This window comes from Melanostigma gelatinosum, assembly GCF_949748355.1.
Source record: "Melanostigma gelatinosum genome assembly, chromosome: 6".
Lineage (NCBI taxonomy): Eukaryota > Metazoa > Chordata > Actinopteri > Perciformes > Zoarcidae > Melanostigma > Melanostigma gelatinosum.
This window is the reverse complement of record NC_136639.1, coordinates 27,473,117-27,492,295: the sequence shown is the minus strand read 5'-3', so window position 1 is coordinate 27,492,295 and position 19,179 is coordinate 27,473,117. Positions and strand designations below refer to the sequence as shown.

At 41.8% G+C, this 19,179-nt stretch overlaps 1 protein-coding gene across 1 annotated transcript in view; it reads right to left on the bottom strand.

The window, feature by feature from the left end:
• Nucleotides 1–5,806: 5,806 nt before the first annotated feature.
• The window catches only part of adgrd2 (adhesion G protein-coupled receptor D2), a gene marked incomplete at its 3' end in the record, with an annotated part of 29,630 nt that continues 16,257 nt past the window's right edge, over nt 5,807–19,179 (bottom strand). The window contains exons 17-24 of the mRNA XM_079269789.1: nt 18,149–18,282; nt 16,944–17,059; nt 12,210–12,330; nt 7,836–7,877; nt 7,643–7,696; nt 7,297–7,444; nt 6,050–6,108; nt 5,807–5,959 (exon numbers count right to left, since the gene is read on the bottom strand). Of these exons, the coding sequence (XP_079125915.1) occupies nt 5,807–5,959; nt 6,050–6,108; nt 7,297–7,444; nt 7,643–7,696; nt 7,836–7,877; nt 12,210–12,330; nt 16,944–17,059; nt 18,149–18,282 (827 nt within the window). The remainder of the gene's footprint in view (nt 5,960–6,049; nt 6,109–7,296; nt 7,445–7,642; nt 7,697–7,835; nt 7,878–12,209; nt 12,331–16,943; nt 17,060–18,148; nt 18,283–19,179) is intronic.

Here is a 19,179-nt window from a genome sequence, read left to right as displayed (position 1 = left end):
TGTTGGTCATCTCAACCAGCAGCAGTGAACACAACAGCTGTCCACAACACACAGCTCAAACAGTCTGCTTCATTCACAGCATCACTGACGCACACCTGAGATATGAAACAGTGTTTGCCTCTGTAACGGGCTGGCTGACTTCTACTCACTATTCTTCAGTACACTGATGTTTCACTGAACAGCATCACTGTGAACCGACCAGGTCAGCACTGTGTTGGTGGTGTTACTCCTGTGCAGTGGGCCTCGTCTGTGGCACACGACCCTCATCTGTTCACCCAACATGTATCTGCTGGTTAAAGACTGAATACTTTGTGTTTGATCATCTGACACAGTGAGCTTGTATACAGAGTGTGTCAGGTGTGTGCGCATTTGGATACAAACAAGAGCCAGCACCGACAGCTCATCACCATGAACATTACTGGGCTGTATTATGATGTGCTGATGGCTGTTCATTCTTTTTTTTTGTTCGGGTTCCATCTACTCCCCCCAGCCCCCCTTTACAATTGCATTCATACGAAGTGCAGAATATTGACATAGAAATTAGGGTCTGCGTCCTAAATGACACGTGTGGTTCGACCAATATTTAGTTAAGCTTGAAAATGAAAATGTTGCTTATTTACTCAGATCCTCTACGCTCGGTAATGTTACTCCTCCAGTGCTTGTTTTAGTTAAAACTTCACCCGAGTGAGTCAGCGACTTGACTGTTCAGTTCATACGGAAGTTAGCTTGTTACGACGGCAGCAATGGCCACATACACATAAACCTGCAATGTTGAATAGAGTGGGAATATGTTCCATTCTATCTCTATGGCTGAAACATATGTTCATGGTTCTGTTAGCCAATGTTTCTATGGAAGAGGGAGTTATTTTGTTTGGGTTGGCCCTAAACAATGATATCCGATAGACATATCCATCCTGCCGGCATCATCTTTAGTCACCACAGAAGCTTCCAGAGCGTCAGAGAGGTTGAGCACGTTCATGGAGAAATGTTGCTGAAAGTCAACTTATGACAGCAACCTGTACAGTCGCCTCGATCCCATCCACGCCTGGCATATGTTCTTTTTCTGACACGACTTTTCATTGGTGTAGCTTGGTAGCTAGCTGGATTGTTTCTAAGAAAGGCGGAATTAGACGTCAAAGAGCACAACAACAGACCTTTCTTTTAAATTACCGGTAAGAGTTTCTTTATTATTTGACCAACGTATGTTCCCTATAAATAATGAATCAAATAAAGAAGTTGGTGTTTATTACAGACTTTTGTTCTCAGGTTGATGAGTGTAAACATCATGGGTCAGTAATACTCTCCATTGATTAGTATATCTGACATATTCCTGTATATTTTTTATATTTTGTCAGAAGACCAGTGAACCCCACTGCAGGCCTCATCGGCCCACACAGTGTCAGAGAGCTCAACACTGTGCTGTGTGTGTGGAGCAGGCAGTGGTCTATCTGTGCCACTTATGTTGAACAGTAACACCAACGTTTCTCCCCAAACTGATCTGGTGGATTTGTGAGAAGTGGCACATCCTATGTTAAAGCACATGACTCTCAGCGATGTTGACAATATAACAGATCTTCACTGTCACCAGCTGAGGAGCAGAGACACAGTCAAAGCAATGTTCGTAATATTGTGCAGCTCAACTTTCTCACTGTGGACCTTTAAAATCATTCCTTGTTCATCCATTTCAAGGTATCGTAGACAATCACTCCGCCTGCCTTAACTTGATGCCTGCCTGCACAACATGCACACACCTTAGTTCCCCAGTTGAGATATCTGTGCGTTATCACTCTGTACAGTATATTTATGTTGTGAAGTGACGATCTGCTGCAAGATGAAGATACATTTCAACGGGAAAAAGTTCTCCGCTTTATGTTGAGGTCAAACCGCTTCTGTTGTGGAAGTGATTCTCTTGATGTTGCCTTTGTTTTTGCTCTTTGTTCATTTTTTATTTCCCTGTGAGTTGACCGTCCCGTCTTAAACTTAGTGTTTACTTCTCTTAAAAGAGAAAGTGACCAAAACTGTTTTCTTTAAATATATTTTATTGTAATAGCATCAAACCAATAAATTCCAGTGAAGTAGAGCTCCACTTGTGTGTCTGCTATTATTTCACAACATTCATCAGTTGTGCACAAATGATCCCGAGCTCATAAATAGAAGTTTATTCACATCGCTCATTGTGTCGTTTAGCCTCGTCCGACTCACACACACATCATCAGCTACATTCTAACAATAAACATCAGTTTTAAAGTAATCACCATTTCATATCTCTTCACAGAGACATCAGTCTTGAGACTGTGACATCTGTAAGGTATCAAATGTTTTTTTCATGCTATGATACATTTTTCATATTTTAAGGACTGATTACATTTCATGGTGGAACAAAACTCTCAAAACGGAAATTAATTTATTTCTCAAATGTCCATCTACAAAAATGTCTCAGTGTAGAACATGCCATTCTACTCAACTACGTCTGACACCTGTAGGTGAGCGGTCACCTGCTGGAAGCAAACAAGTCTGTCTTGAGTAGTACTTGGTAACTTGGAAATTCTGGATTATTGCATGACATATGAATCCTTGGTTGCTGCTGTTACCAAGTTATGGTTATGAATAGTTTTAAATGGTATTTTAAATGTCCTTGGCTGAGGATGCTGCTACGTGAGGACGGACCCACACTCACAATGTAACTACAGGACACTGCCCAAAGCCCAAAGGCCATGACAGCGGGTAGTAAACAGTCTGTTGACTCACTGCAATCTGATTTGCTGTTTGACAAGTACTGAGTATTAATATGTTTATTTTATTAAGAAAATTAACTAGAATGAAAGATGTGAATTATCACAAATTTGAAAATCTGCCTTCTTCCACCAAAAGAAACGGCACTACCTACCAGAGAGAAGACATTGTAGACCATTACAGCAGATACAGTAACAAAGAACAAGAACTGTGATTCTTATTTTAGTATAAACATCAGCAACACCAACATGATTCCTGTCAGGTCCGGCTACCTACTGTACAAGTACAACGGAGTCACCAGCTCAGTCGCCAGGAAACAATGTTGGCATTGAACGTTGTGCAAAGCATGCATCCGTTGAATGTGGACGTTCTTGCAGTAAGTGACCGTACGAAGTCATTCATGTTTTGAGAAACGTCCACACTTAACATATCACAAGGTTTGTGTTTCCTCTGGTGACTGCGTTGGAGTCACACAGACCCTCACAGACATTCAGCACCTTGTAAGAGTTTCAGCCTTCAGCTGATAGTGCAGCCTGCTGCAGGAGACAGAGGGAGACTGAACATGGCTGCTGCTTTTATTATACACAACAAGGGAGAAACAAGACAATTCTGCAGCGGCTGAAGCATTCACAAGTTTGAGAGAAGATGGTGTAGATAAGAGTAACACAACATGTGCCGCTTGTTTCTCAAGTCAGAATATCTCTGAACACTCACAGCATCATGTCTGCTGTACAGTCTTATTTAATGCTCTCTGTAATCATCTATTTGCAGCACTAAGACCATAAACACACTATACAGAAAGGCATTCTCATGCTTGGTTGTCCATGCTGACAAAACGTTCGGTACCTGTAGACAACATTGAATGAACCACAATACCAGCGGCCACAGGCCTCTGTTCTCTGTGGGAGGCTTGAAACACGACTGACCTGTAGAGCGATTTACAGGAAACATCAGGACAGAAGAGCGAGAATGAAGCACAGCGTTAATATCCCTCAAATATATGTTACTGTTTTCAAACAATATGTTGTGATGCTAGGAGCACCGCAACAGAAAAGGTCTGCTTCACTTTACCCAAAGCCTTCAAACTGATTTGTGGTTTTGGTGAGCTGACCCTTCGGTGCGACGTCCTGTTGTTGGCTTTCAAAACAAAGACTCATTTGTGCCTTGTAGAGATCAGGTCACCTCTTTACAACACCAAGCCATTGATGTTTGCTGCTGACATGATGAATTCCATGAAAATAAATCCATTACGTCTACTGTATGTGTCCCTAAACTGAGGACTCACAGACGGGGGACTCTTAATCTAATATGGCTGCCAGTGAGTCAGCGACATCACCTGAAGCGTGTCCGTTTGTCATTCTGTTGGTGGTGAAAAACATACAACATACAACAAACAGTGAGTGGTTTAGAGAATATTGATCTGATCTGAGAACAGAACGGTAAGAGACGTTGGAGCTTCTTCATCCTGCCTCCATGCTTCCACACGCTTCCTCCCAGAAGAGTGTGTGTGTGTGTGTGTGTGTGTGTGTGTGCTTGTTGTTACTGAGTATCAGGATCCACGCCATTTGCAGTATAACAACCTGCGGTGAAATGAAGGAAAAGGCGTTAGCTGCGAGTCCAGGCTCTGATGTTTGTGCATTACAGGACTTTGAGTGTGTTTGTGTACAAAGAGATAGCAAGAAAGGAGGGCAATGAAAGGCAGAGTGAGAGAGAGAGCAGGTGTTGGAGTGCTTAATGACTGATGAGATTGAATAGCCAGCCCTGTCCATTCCTGATTAAGGGAATGAACTTCTCCTTTGTCTCGCCGGTCAACAATGAACACCGCGCAGCACTCAAACACCATCCATCAGGCGTTCTTCCCAGACGGCTAAACGTTTAATGAATCTGAAAACTTCATTTTCCCGACTGCCAGGCAATTTAGAGCCATTGACAGTGACTTGGCCCTCTGGAAGGAAGCATGGGAACCATCTGTTGTGTTTGCCGGCATATTCACATCACAAAAGACAGTTGGGGTGATTTCCACACAGGCCGAGATGCTGTACACTGTGCAGGTCAATGGAGACAGTCCAGGGGAATAGAAGCCCCTTTGCTCTTTCTCCTCTGGTCAGTCGTTCATCTAGATTCAAGTCATTCTTAGATGATGCTTTCTGCAAACACTCAGTGCCTTTCAAATTATTGTCATGACAGAAACAAATCTATTCTGTTTGTGAAAATTAAGAACAAACATAGAAATATTTAAAAAACAGCATTTAGACTTTCACTCCTCACCCGTTACCGAACCCTGTGCCAAACATAACCAGAATACATATTGTTGTTGTTGACTTCATTCAGTCAACTTAAATGGGAAATCTCAATGATGCATGTATGTAAACGCAAATAGATATTTTTCTTTTTGTTTCTTTGTTTAAAATACTCCACATAATGCACACCAGACAAAGAGAAGGCACGCAGAGCTCAATGCATTCCAACATGAGGCCACAGGCAGATGCTGAAGAAATAACACTTCTTTTTAAATCAATACTTGAAATGATGAAGGCACTTGCAAATGTGAAGGTATAGTACAAAATGTTATCCATACTTTGGTGTTTCATTTTCACCTCTTTACTTCATATTTCATCAAACATATTTTTTTTCTTTTTACCAAATGTAGACACCAAAGTATGTTTTACATTTTGTACTATCTTGTCATTTGCAAGTGCCTTCTTCAGTTCAAGCGTAACAAATGTTATTTGGACACATCTGCACACTCACACTCAGCTGTCCATCCCGTTAGAGGTTTTTAGTTTTTTTTGGGGGGGGGGGGGGGGGGGGGTTCCTGTGATGTGAGGGTTCTGGGACAGAAGATGTCGTTTGTGTAAAGATTGTAATTTGGGGTAAATTTGTGATTTTGGGCTGTACAAACTAAATTGAATTGGCATATGAAACATACTTTATGAAGCGTAACATTCCAAGTCATTGAGCCATCTCATTTCAGATCTATCCGTCTATCTGTCCGTCCGTCCCTCCGTCCGTCCGTCCGTCCGTCCGTCTGTACCTATTTTGTGTGTATTTTGTTTCAGTAAACTTTGTTGTATCAACATGCAACTGCTCCTGTTCTTTGTAACGCTGTGCTAATTGACTTTCCCCGTGGGACATTTAAACTAATACCAACTCCTGATGATTCAAGCCCAGCATCAAGTGATCTTAGAGTTGTACCTGATGGCTTGAACCCAGTCAGCTGGACCACCTGTTTCAAATAGAAATACATACTTAATACTCAGTCATCTTACACAGTATGACAGCAATGCAGTGACAACGCATACAGCATGTTACGTACTTGGTTTCCTGATGCCGGTGTAATAGAGAAACTCACAAAGCTTTCTTTAATGAAGCTCTCTGAAAGACAAAACACACCTTTTTGTATTTAAAGTTTGCATCTTTCTTTCAGGATCAACACATGCAAGGTCAAATAATTCAAGACAAAGAAATACAAGCCGCACAAAACAAAGACGTTTTCATAAAAAACACACAAGGAAACAAAAATGCAAACAATGTGAATGACAATAGAACATTATGAGAATCTCAGTACGCTGACTTTTGCTTCCTTCTGTATGTCTGTGTTTTTGCCCTTCTCTTTCTTAATAACTGATGTCTTTCAGTATAGCCTTGTGTCAGCAGGACAGATTGCTGCTGAGGAGACAAACCAACATTTGAAATGAAGTGAAGTCAACGGGCACGAGTGGATAGCAGCCCCACTCTGCCATTGGAACTCAAATTGTGTGAGCCTTTGCATAACTAATGCTTACTTATAATGTTAACAGCAGCAAAATACTTCCTCTTATTAAATTCACGGTCCACTTCATAATCACAGCAAGCCACTTACATGCCTAAATTAAAACATCCGCTGACTGTAATTCACCGATGCTGCTGATATGATATATATATATGTATGTATATATATTATATTATATTATATATATATGAATATATTATATTATGCTGAATGTTCTCAAATATCATTTTCTAGCACTAAACCAGAAGAACAAATAGAATTGCATTCTAACAGGAAGTGAAACAATAGGTGGGGCAGCTTAAGGAGAATTGACACTCTGTCCCAGACACGTCCAAAACCGACACTTTTTGCTACGGCGTAGTAGTTTAGTGACGGGACACTGACCAAGCCTCGGTGTTAAGAGTTGGTTGGGTGTCGTCATTCCCCCATTCACACCCATTCATACACTGATGACAGGGGCTACCATGCAAGGTGCCACCTGCCCACCAGGACATCATACAACATTCACACACCGTAGGTACGGGAACAACTTGGGGTGTTGTCCATCGACATGGACCAGCGGTGCCGAGGATCGAACCGCCGATCCTCTGATTGACAGACGACCCTGCTCTACCACTGAGCCACAGTCGCTCCGTTTGTGTACATTTCTATTCCTTCCCCTTTTTGGGCTTCACTTTCACTCAAATAACATATTACGTGAGACCAAACACAATCCTCACAAAATACCTCCCCTCCCCGAGGGGAGTAATGTTACACAGTACACACACATCAGTCCAAGGTTGCCAGCCTACCGTTCTTTATGACCAATGATGTGTAGGTGGAGCTGGGGGGTCCAGAGGTCTCACTAGTTTCAGGGCTAGAGGGGGTTGGTGGACTGCGGCCCCAGGAGGTAACCGGGGCCCTCTGGCAAGGTAGGAAGCTGGTTGGCTGGGAACAGTTCTGAAAATACACCACAACCCACTCAGAAGTGACTTTAGGGAAATGACTTTAGCAGAAAGTATAATATATGGACGACACTACTACGAGACTAAAAAATGTAGTCGGACTTCCACTAAAATGAACATTTGTAAAGAGGAATGTATTTTCTGTCCTGTGCTGATGGACCGGATCACTGCTGTGTGCTTTTTACACACTCACCGTGAAAGATAAGGCCTTTCTCTTTTCTTTGATCCTCTTTATGGCATTCCTCACCTAAATGAGAAGCAGCGTTTACACCCACTGGGTTGTCCAAAAGGCTGGCAGCCTCACATACCGCACGAAGATACATTCTGATATTCTGCCGCAGTGGCAACAGACAGCAGCATTGACAATGGACTGAATACCTCCTTACCTCACTGTTGTAAACAGCATACACGAAGAAGATGTACAGGCCCTGCGGAGAGAAGAGAGGCACATAAGGCATGTGAAAATTGGAAAGTGGAGAAGAATAAATTCCAATTCCATTCATGCAGTCTTTATTGACAATACCTTCATCAAGTCCCTTTAGTACTCCGCTCACTCCGGCAAACTCTGCTTTTCTCTTTACCAACAATTTACCAAGTATTGCGAAAGACCTTTTCCTGCTCTCAATCTGTGTGGTTTTCTACTCCCTTTTGGCACGAACTCCAGTCGGATCCAGCAGGGCGCGGCACTCAACTCTGAGCTGACCTGAATCCAATCTATCTGTCTGTAAATGTAATTTGGAAAAAGGGTTTTTTTGTATGTCCAGTGATATACTGAAGAACTGGGAAGACTATAAAACTATGATCCCTTCACCCAACCATCAATGGTCCACAGCAGAAGCAGCAGCAAGACTGGGTTACACTAGAAAATAATAGTTAGTACGTGAATGAAGCCAGAAGGAAGTGTTTGCAGATGCAACGTGATCTCATCCCTACTTTTCATATGTTGTCACTGGTCAGAAGCATTTTAAGTATATCTTGACCCTGTGGGTTTGAAGGTAATTGACACAAAGGTGTTTATGCTCAACGTGCTGTTCGTCGCATTATTCTCCGAAACCCCCAGAGGGCGTACAAACAAAATGTACTGTGAAGAAGCAAGAAGACAAAGAGTGTAACTGGCCAAACGAGTGCAACGCCATAAACCAATCGTCACTATACAGAGGAGGAACTGAAATGAACTGTAAACTCATAGCATATGACTACTTTCTTGCCTTTATACAAACCCTGTAAAGAAAGAAGTATTAAATGCATTGAAATGAAACAGTCACATCTGAAAAGCTCTGATCACATGCAAAGATTCAGAGGTGCTTGGCTTGAAATAAGTATAATATACAATAGGTATGCTTACAACGAACTGTAAGCTAAAGGCATGATGACATTTGACTCAGTGATGCAGCGGTAGGTGACAGAACATCACTGAACGTGACATAACGTCACGTCGTCAGTAGAAATCACTCAACTTTTTGTTGTACATAGGTCCTGTGTAAAAATCCTGTGTTTGTTTGACCCATCCACCACCCCTCCATTAGAGGACTTCTCGCTCTTTACACTCCGTCAATTTCTCTGAGTGTCTAATGACTCGGCTGGGTTTACACTGGAGTTAGATGACATTCTGGTGCATCTCATACAGACGCGAAAGAGTGCCTTGTGTGTCGTCATCGAGATGCCACGGACCACTGACCAAGCGTTGGTTTTTGATGCCCTGGGGGTGAGGCCAGGTTAGCACATATGTCCAACAGTCACAGTCGAAGGCGATGTGAAAAGCTTGTCATCGTCGAGATTGGCGAGATGCGATAATCGTTTAAATAAGATCAATCAACAAGTCAATGTTGATACAGACATTTAGTGGACAGAAGCAGAAGAGGAAGATCTAGTGATATCAGAGACAGGGACCAGTGTAGTGGATTAAAACCGACACTGGATATTGTTATTCAGCACAGTTTTGCCCTCAGGCTCTGCTGCCTTGGCCCGTAGACTCTCTGTGTCTTACTTTGCTTTTATAGACTGTTGAAGCAGCCCAGTAAACTCACTTTTCTTTGTCAAAAGAAGAAGATGGGCTGGCCCAGCATCATCCTCCTACCTACATGAGGAAGAACTCCTACTGTAGTGTTATCTGCCCTCAGCTGGACACTGGCAGTAAATCTGAATTAACTAGCAGCTCTCTGGGGGTCACCCAGGGGCTAGCTCATTTTGATTAATTAAAGACCCGGGAAGAGCACGGAGGGGCGGGTGGGGTCAGAGAAGACAAAGAGAGAGAATGGACGGAAAGTATAAGCAAAACAGGGACAGCGTATAGAAAAAGGTTGATGTGAGAGAAGAGTGTCTAAGAGAGGAAGTAACTGCTGTGTTATCAGGGGAGGAGGGCTGGAAGTAGATGTGGTATGACCTGCCGTTCAAAGGCCTCCTGGCTTCTCCCACACATATACGCACGCTCGCAAGCATGCACAATTACACATGAAGGTGCATGAACAGTGGCCCCAGTGCACGCTAGTTACTAGTTATGAAGCGCGCACACACACACACTAAACAAATACACACACATAATCACACCCAACCATTAGATTTGTATATTAGTGCTGGGCAAGTTAACGCGTTAACGCATTAATTAATTAATGCCGACAATTATTTTATCGCGGTAACGCAGTTTTTTTTATTATTATTAAGCGGACATTTTTAACACAAGAACCGGCCGACCAGCTGGCAGCGAGCGGTAAACAGCTGTTTGTGTGGCGTGTCTTCCGTTCCGTCACTTCCTGTTTCCTTCGCCTACATTCCCCAGGGTCCTAAGTCCCTCCAAGTACAGCTTCTTATCAGCCTCTATGTACCAACGTACATTTATAACAAATACCACACATATTACGGTAATCAGCGTTGCATATGTGTCTGACCAAAATACCAAAAAAAGCAAAAAAGAAATGATTAATTTAAATGAGTTTTTAAAGTGTTTTGTTTGTAATATGTATAATAAGCATCATTTAGTAATCACTACTGAATATTTAACAAACATAAAAACATGACGTAGATAGGTTTGCATGTTTTCAAGGTGTATATTTCAAATTGCATCTCTTACCCACAGATAAAGTTGTGAACACCGGCTGGATATCTATTATCAGAATCATTATAACTGTGTTATAACTGCTACTGTGTAAAGGGAATACTGCTGCTAACAACAACCTGATGTGGTTAAAGTGTTTGCAAAACAAAATGTGATTGCACTTTTGTTCATATAGCAGTACTTTCAAAATAAAAGTGCACAATACACTACTTTTGAATTCATTGTTGAACTTTGCACATAACAATGCAATTAATCGCAGAACATCATGCGATTAATCGCAATAAAAAATTGTAATCGTTGCCCAGCACTAATATTTATATATATATATATGTATATAATCGCCATGTGTATAATTTTTTAAGTAAAATGTGTTTCTTACGCTATTTGACAGGGAACGTAGAAAGGTCAAAGAGAAAGCTTTCAGTGGGAATAAGCACATCATTTTGTTATAGATAGCAACTGACTTTATCCCCCAAAAAATCTAACTTTGATGGATATGGGTTTGCCTTTTTGAGGATTTATATATCAAATGGCACCTTTATAAATATAATGCAGTCTTCTTTCTACTTGTGTGCATTGGTGTCACTAAACAGCAATTTCAAGCACCTGCTCTCTACTCAACATTGTGTCGGAGGGCATGCTCTCTCTGCGTTGACTAACGTGCCATTATGTCAGTGGTTTACATTACAAGTGCACTTATTTTTTTTAACCCGAACCAAGTGTTTTTTTTACATTAACCACGTGTTACAATGTTAACCGCTAACCCCCATTGTTTCACAACGTTAACCACGTGTTACAACGTAAACTGCCAACATTTCATAACGTTAACCACGTGTTACAACATTAACCGACAACCTTTTATAACGTTAACCAAGTGTTACAACGTAAACATCACTATTTCACAACGCTAACCACCACCGTTTCACGATGTTGACCACATGTTACAACGTCAACAACGCATTACAACGCTAACCACCACAGTTTCACGATGTTGACCACATGTTACAACGTCAACCACGCATTACAACGCTAACCACCACAGTTTCACGATGTTGACCACATGTTACAACGTCAACCACGCATTACAACGCTAACCACCACCGTTTCACAATGTTGACCACATGTTACAACGTCAACCACGCGTCACAACGCTAACCACCACCGTTTCACAATGTTGACCACATGTTACAACGTCAACCACGCATTACAACGCTAACCACCACCGTTTCACGATGTTGACCACATGTTAAAATGTTAACCGCCATCGTTTTACAACGTTAACCACATACCACATTTACTGTGACCGTTTCACAATGTTAACTGCAACTGTTTCACAAAGTATTCTTTAAGATGCTATCTTAAAGGACGGGGCCTCTACTCAATTGGATAATATGACAAGATATGTTTTTGTTTGTACAAAAAAGGGGACTCCCCGTCTGAATTATTACCCCAGTCCAGCCCTGGTTGCTTTCAACATATATATATGAGTGGTGAGTGGTGTTTCTTGCCACCTGATGAATATAAGACCAGTATTTTCTCACTTTGAGCTCTGGTTTTGTTCTCTACTTACTCAATATCTGTCTCTTTACCTGCTAAATGCTCCACTATGTTCACCAGCTAGTCTGTAACTGTGTTTGCTGTTTGCTGCTGAGGTAGTGCCTGCTGCTGCCGAAAACCACCATATGAAAGCGGTGAGAGTGTTTTTTACCTGGAGTGCATTGAGAGCGATGAAAATATAGGCGACTACTACCGACAGATGGACGAGCACTCCACACAGCCAGGTCAAACCCAGCACTGGCAGCAGGATGAGAACTGGACGAGTCACAGCCCTGGAAAAAAAATACACATACAGAATGCCCACACATGAATCATAAGTGCATATTCAGTATGTGAATGAATTACTCTCAAATACAGATGCATGAGAATTGGGTCTAACAGACCACAGGAACAAAACTTGTGTTGTGGCACCTTTTGATTCGTCAGTCTCTTCTCTTTGTCAACCATTACACAAAACATGGGTAGAGGCCAAGAGAAGGAGCCAGCAAAGTGGAGTTTTCAAGATATTTTGATGACAATTTCTCCTTGAATATTTCCTACTTGAATCCTGGATGAAACATCTCTGCACAGATATAGATGTTCCCGCCTACCACATACTCCTGTTTCATTGCAATCATGCTTTCAGTGATCCTGGTGCTTATGCGGCCAATAACCGTTCCATGGGGCAAGGCAGAAAAGGTTGCCTTTGTTCAAACCACTATTGTTGTCACACTGCTGCACCTGGGTAGAGATCGAGTTTTCAGACTGCGCTATATCTGCAAGGACAAAGCCAGCACTCACTTCCCTCTCTCCCATTTTATTTTTGAAAGTCGTTCTCCCTCTAATCTCCTGAATTCATGCAACACTCTCGAGCTGGCACAGACATGTACTTTCAGTATGTTTGTGAGGGAATGAAGAGAGACAGTGGGGGCGGGAAGGTCGGGGGGTGGCGTTGTGGCATTTCCATCAGTCATAGACAAATGTGCGAAGGAAGAATCTGGATGGAACAGAATAGAAAATAGAAAATAGAATGGAAAAAAATATAGAGAAAAGAACTGCAGAGGCTCGATCTCCATGTTGAAGCTTGAATCCTCTGTGTTCTTTGTTTGGACTCATCTCATGTGTTGGCAGCACGATGGTGCAGTGGATAGCACCGGCAGGTTGGGTCTTTCTGCTGCATGTTGGGTTGAAGGACTTTTTTACCTAAATATGAAAAGACATTCAAGTCTCTCCTTAGCTATAAGACATATTAGCAATTCCTTCTAATTCCAGTGTACTGACCTGTTTTTAACATAATTACTATACTCAAAATACTGAAAGAAAAATGCCACTAATACTAGATATTTGTCCAGGTTTGGATACATCTCTCTCAGAAATTTCTGCCTTTACCCAAATACCATGGAGGTGAATTTTGTGTTATTTGTGTTCAAACGTCCCGATTAATCTGGATACTGCACAGATCTGACTGTCAACTGTTCATTGGTAGAAGGTAACTCCAAAGACATCGGCTAACAACAAGGTATGTGGAGTGTCATGGGTAATATGCTTAATGTTAAATGGACTTGCATTTACATAGCCTCTTTATTCTAACCACTAAAAGCGTTGAACATTCACACATTCACACACTGATGGCAGAGGCTGCCTTACAACGTGTCACCTGCTCGTCAGCTTGTGATCCAATCATTCCCACACTCACACACCAATGACACAGTCTTCTTCAGTATCTTGCGGACTAGAGGAGCTACGGATTGAACCTCCGGTCACCCAATTAGTGGACGACCTGCTCTACCTCCTGAGCGCCCCAGCCACCCCTTAATGACGCTCTAATGTCAATCCATATGGAGCCTATATGTTTTGCAAGAAATGCTTCACCTGTATATGTACAGTATATGGAAAAAAGTAATTAGCACCACAATTAGCATCAGTGGTTCAGGTGCTAAATATGTTGCTTGGATACATAACTATACTGTAACAGTAGCAATGTTTGTATAATGTATATCCATAATCATGTAACCATAGCTATATAGACAGACCTGACACAATAAAAAGGGACATTGTTTTGCTGCTCAGTCTTTGACTGACAACAATCCACTATGTATTCAAAGTGGAAGCAAAGTGATTGTAATAGGAAATAAAAATGTATAATAACACATCAAACATTTCTCTCTACTACAAACTGGCTCATTTAAAGCCTAAGTCTGCTGAAATATTTCTTATTGTTAAGAAATCCCTTGAAAAGAACAAACCAAAGCAACAAATCTATCCACTAACACGTAATGTGTGTTTATCAGCTTGATCTATTTTATTCCTCTGTGCCACAGAGCTCCATTGTTGTCCAAAATATGATTAAAATCACATCACTCAAGCTTCAGCCGCTAATGTTCTGCCGCTGCTTCCAGTCATCCCTGCAGAGACACCAGCTCCGTCTGCAGAGGATGAAGACAATATCGCATCGGCATATGATAGATACTGCTTCCATCTCGGTCGATGAGCTGTTTCCACCATGGTTTTAACAGCTCAGTGGCCTAATTATGTTTTGCCCCCAATACCAGACAACTAGCAGAGGGCAGTGTGAGCTCCGCAGGTCTGGTGGATTTTCTCAGGGGTGCATGGTTGCACAGGGACATCTTGTCCCGGCACGCCCCCCTCAGACGAAGGCCTCGCGACCTACATTCCAAAGGCAGTTGGCTGGTCAGAGAGCTGGTTCTAGGGTTTGTGGCAGCTGCCCATCAGGTGGTATTGCTGGGGCTCCTGCACATGCAGTGCCTACAGACCTGGAGGACCAACACTTCAACCTCCTCGAACAACAGGCAGTGTCCTTGGTCCACTTTAGGTCCCTGATACGGGGAAGATACGTGTTGGTGAGGACTGACAACAGCAGCATCATGACCTTAATCAACAGGTAGGGTGAAGTTCCGTTTGATGGACTTTCTGTACCGGTGGTGCAGACCAGCAGCAAGAGTCTGTTACAGGGCAAATTGGTCAGGGTTCCAATGCTGGTGCAAGGACAGGAGAATAGCTGCTCTGTTCTACTCTGGTCTATTCTCTTTGATGAGAGGGTGTTGTATGTTGTACGGATTGTAAAGCCCACCGAGACAAATCTGTGATTTCTGATACTGAGCTACACAAATAAATTTGAATAGAACTGAATTGTGTGCAATGTTTGATGGATAGAGGGTGGTCTGATGCCACTGTCAAAGTATGTGCAGCAGTGCAACATTTGACAAGTGAAATAAAATGTTACATGAAGCTCAACACCTATGAGGGCTACGAACACTGCAGAGTGCAGATACATGACTGGGTTGCTGCGTCATTAACGGGAATTGCATATAGTGAAAATCAATCCAGCAAAACTGCGGCGCTAAAACACACATTCCGCCACATACTCAAGGCCGGGCCATTCAAATGTCATTTACATCAGAGGGAACAATTTCACCATATCATAAAAATGACACCATAGAAAAATGAACACAGTAGTAAAGCTATTGCAGATGTAAAAACAAAAGCAGTTCACTTACCAGAGCTGCTGTTCACTTAAAGACAAAGTCCATCCTCCTTTCTTTGTTAACACAGAGTTTAATCTCACGGTTGTTCAGTACATCCGTGTGTTTTAGTTCCAGTAAGAAGTCCTTCTCCATTCATGGACGCCAGTGATGACAGTGGAGTCTCCCCAGTTGTATTTCTTGAATACGTTTTAATGTGTTTGAGGCTGAACATGTCCGCTCACAGAGGCAGCAGATTTTGGGATTGTCACCGCCCCACATGTCACGCTAGCCCACTGACCAATCACGAACTTGTAGGCCAGCTAGCAGCTCTGACACGTCAAAGAATACGCCCAACATGTCAAACTAAAGATCTGATTGGTTGAAGACTATGACAATCAACAATATCGTCCCCATTCACTTAAACTGCAAAGGGATTCACTTCAATTATTAAATGATAAAATAGCTATAACTTTGTGATTCTGTCTAGCAGGGAAGACCTTGCTGGCCCTGACGGCCCACCAATGATACCGAACTCTACTTTGGTAATATGACAGCAGATATTGTGTTAAAAGAAGACAGGTATCTGCTGACAATTTTTCTAGCCGCTTGTAAGAAGGCTGTTACGAAGAGATAGCACAAGGTAGAACCACCATCACAAGATGGATGGCTGACAATTGTGAATGAAATGTATGATATGGAACTGTTAACTCAGAGAATAAGAGCTCAAGAGGAGCGATGTCGTGAGAAGTGGGAGAAATGGACGATGTTTACATGTCAACGATAACACAAGATAAGAACACCTGAATATTTCTCAGGATTTATGCTTTTGAGGGGACAGAGCGACCCGGATCCTTTTTAATTTTTTATTCTGTGTTTTTGTTTTCCTTCTGTACGTATGTCTGTCTGTGAAAAATAAAGTGTGAAAAAACTGAACTGTGTTTTCAAGCTCCCATAAGAAGAATTCACTGTTTCACATTATGTCATGTTTTAGACACTGGTCACATTGATCAGTGTCTAAAAGAACTAAACCCTGATAGGAGGAAGCTAGATAGAACCTAAGATGTAACGCACTCTCTCTCACACACACACGCACGCACGCACGCACGCACACACACACACGCAAACACACACACACACACACCCACACACACACACACACACACACACACACCTCCAGTTGTCTTGGGACCAGGTGTTAAGCTGATAAGCTCTTACAACTCCCACAGCAGACTCCCGAACCTAAACTCCCAATCTCTCACACTGTCTCTATTGACTGTGAGGAAACAGCAAGTATGTGTGTGAGAGAGAGAGAGAGAGCGAGAGAGAGAGAGAGCACGAGAGAAAAAAAGACTCAAGAAAGAAAGCGCACAAAAAGCAGGAGGAGAGTGACAGAGAGATGTAGAGAAGCCAGTGTATCTCACCAGGTGAGGTCAAAGGTCTGCATCTTTGATGCTGAGCTTGGACTGAGCATCTTAGCACGACGACGAGCGCTGGAAACAGTCACCATGACAACCCGACACAGCACGACGATATTGACCTGCAGGCAGAGGACAACAGCATCAACATGGCCTCCGGCAAACACGAGACGTGCTTCTGCAGATCCACTTGGCCTCAGACTCACATGTAAAGAGGGGCACGTTTACCCTGCTCACCAGGCTGCAGACACACCACACTAAACAGTACTCAGCTGAGGGTCATTATTTCATCTCTCACTGCTCCTGGCCTATCTCAGATGGAAAAATGTAATGTAAAAAATATTAGAAGGGAAATGCAGAAGCGCAATCTTCATTTGGAAGCTTGAATCTTCTGTGTTGTTTGTACTGTAGTCAGCGCTGTCTGCCAGCACAATATTAAATGTGTTTCCTTCATCATTAAACCACATTAAACAACTTTTTTGAACATTTTGAAAGGTTTTCTCTGCCTTTTACTGGTGGGTTAGGGCCGGGATACAGCTGCGTCCTCATGTTCACGTTAGATACAAACTCAAAGAAGACTTGCTCATCATAACAATTCTCCACATCACCACTAGTGGTCAAAAACTCCATGAGCTATACTTTGGGGTGTCGTGATATACCGGTATTGACAATAACCGTGAGATTCAAAAAATTTTATGTTGACATATATAGAGGATATATATATTATGATATTGTGTGATAATCCAGTGCCTCTTCAATCATTTTATATATACAGTCATGGTAACAGACTCGCTCTCAACCTCCCCACACTTTATGAGTCTTTTGAGTGAAATTAATTAGCTATAAAAGAGACAATAAACAAAGTTAAAGATTCATTTAACTGACTTTGTTCATAGATATGGCAATAATATTGTTCTCGTGAATTCTTTTGGCCTAAAGGTACACACTTCAAGATGAAACTGTCAAATACACACTGGGCTGTAACACAGAGCGCAAGTTGTCAATGTAGACATTGATTTGATCAATTTGAATGATTTGATTTAATACATTATTATTATCCTCGTCTGTTCTTTTTCCTTTTCCTACTTTAAAATAAATATAATTTCCAATACTTTAATATTCACAGAACTCACAACACACACACACACACACACACACACACACACACACACACACACACACACACACACACACACAGTGAGATTACATACCGCCAAGACAAATATAACAGGTCCCACAAAGGCCCAGATGGTGTCAGTCTTCACATTGAGCCAGCAGTGATCATCTGCCTTGTACTCATCCACTGATACTGCCAGTGTTACACCAACTATTAGAACAGGTAGTCCTGGAAAACAGTTTGATAGAAGAACATGAACGGTGGTAGTGTTGTGACAACATACAAATCAGCATGTTCAAAATCCATATTTATAGAACAGACTCTTGAGTCTGTTTGGTTCTCTTGCTCTATTTAGTCTGAGGGGAACATGGAGCGCTGTCTGTGTTGCTTATTCACACACTGTTCTCAGCGACATAACACACACACACAGATGTATTTGGGAACATGAACAGTAGCAGCTGCAGGACGTTTAAAAAAGGGGTTAAGGTTACAGCACAATAATATATCTGACAGTTAGTGGATTTAACTGCAATTCATATTTTTTTTAAGTGTTGTTTCTTTGATCGAGTGCATGGGATGAAAGTCATTCTAGCACAGTTCTTGAATCCTCTTGAATATATTTTCAATACCTGAATTGCTGTTAACATCTTTCCTTAATCTGATTTCACCCCCAACAGTTCATTTACTGGCTTTGGACTAACGCATCACCAGCATGAATCATAACAAAAATAAACATTACAAAAGTCCTACGTAGGGATTCACATCAAGCTGTGTTGTCTTAACTGGCAATATTATAACCAGCATTATAACTTACATTTGGTTTACAGTGCTTTAATATTCCAGTACTCGTATTAAATAAACCTGAAGAATGGTTGTCGTCATGTAAATCAGCACCGTTTCTATATAAAGCATGGATTAAGGCCTGGAACTGACAAAATGATCAGGCAAAATATGAATGTATACGTCATTAAATAACATTGTTACTCAAGTAAATAAACAGTGCACAGCCTGTGTTCAGATATGAATTAATACAACATTTGTTTAGATCACATTTAAGACTTCTGGTAAATAGTAGACAATTTACACCATGGTAATATCATTTGTATTGTTCATTAATTTCCCAGA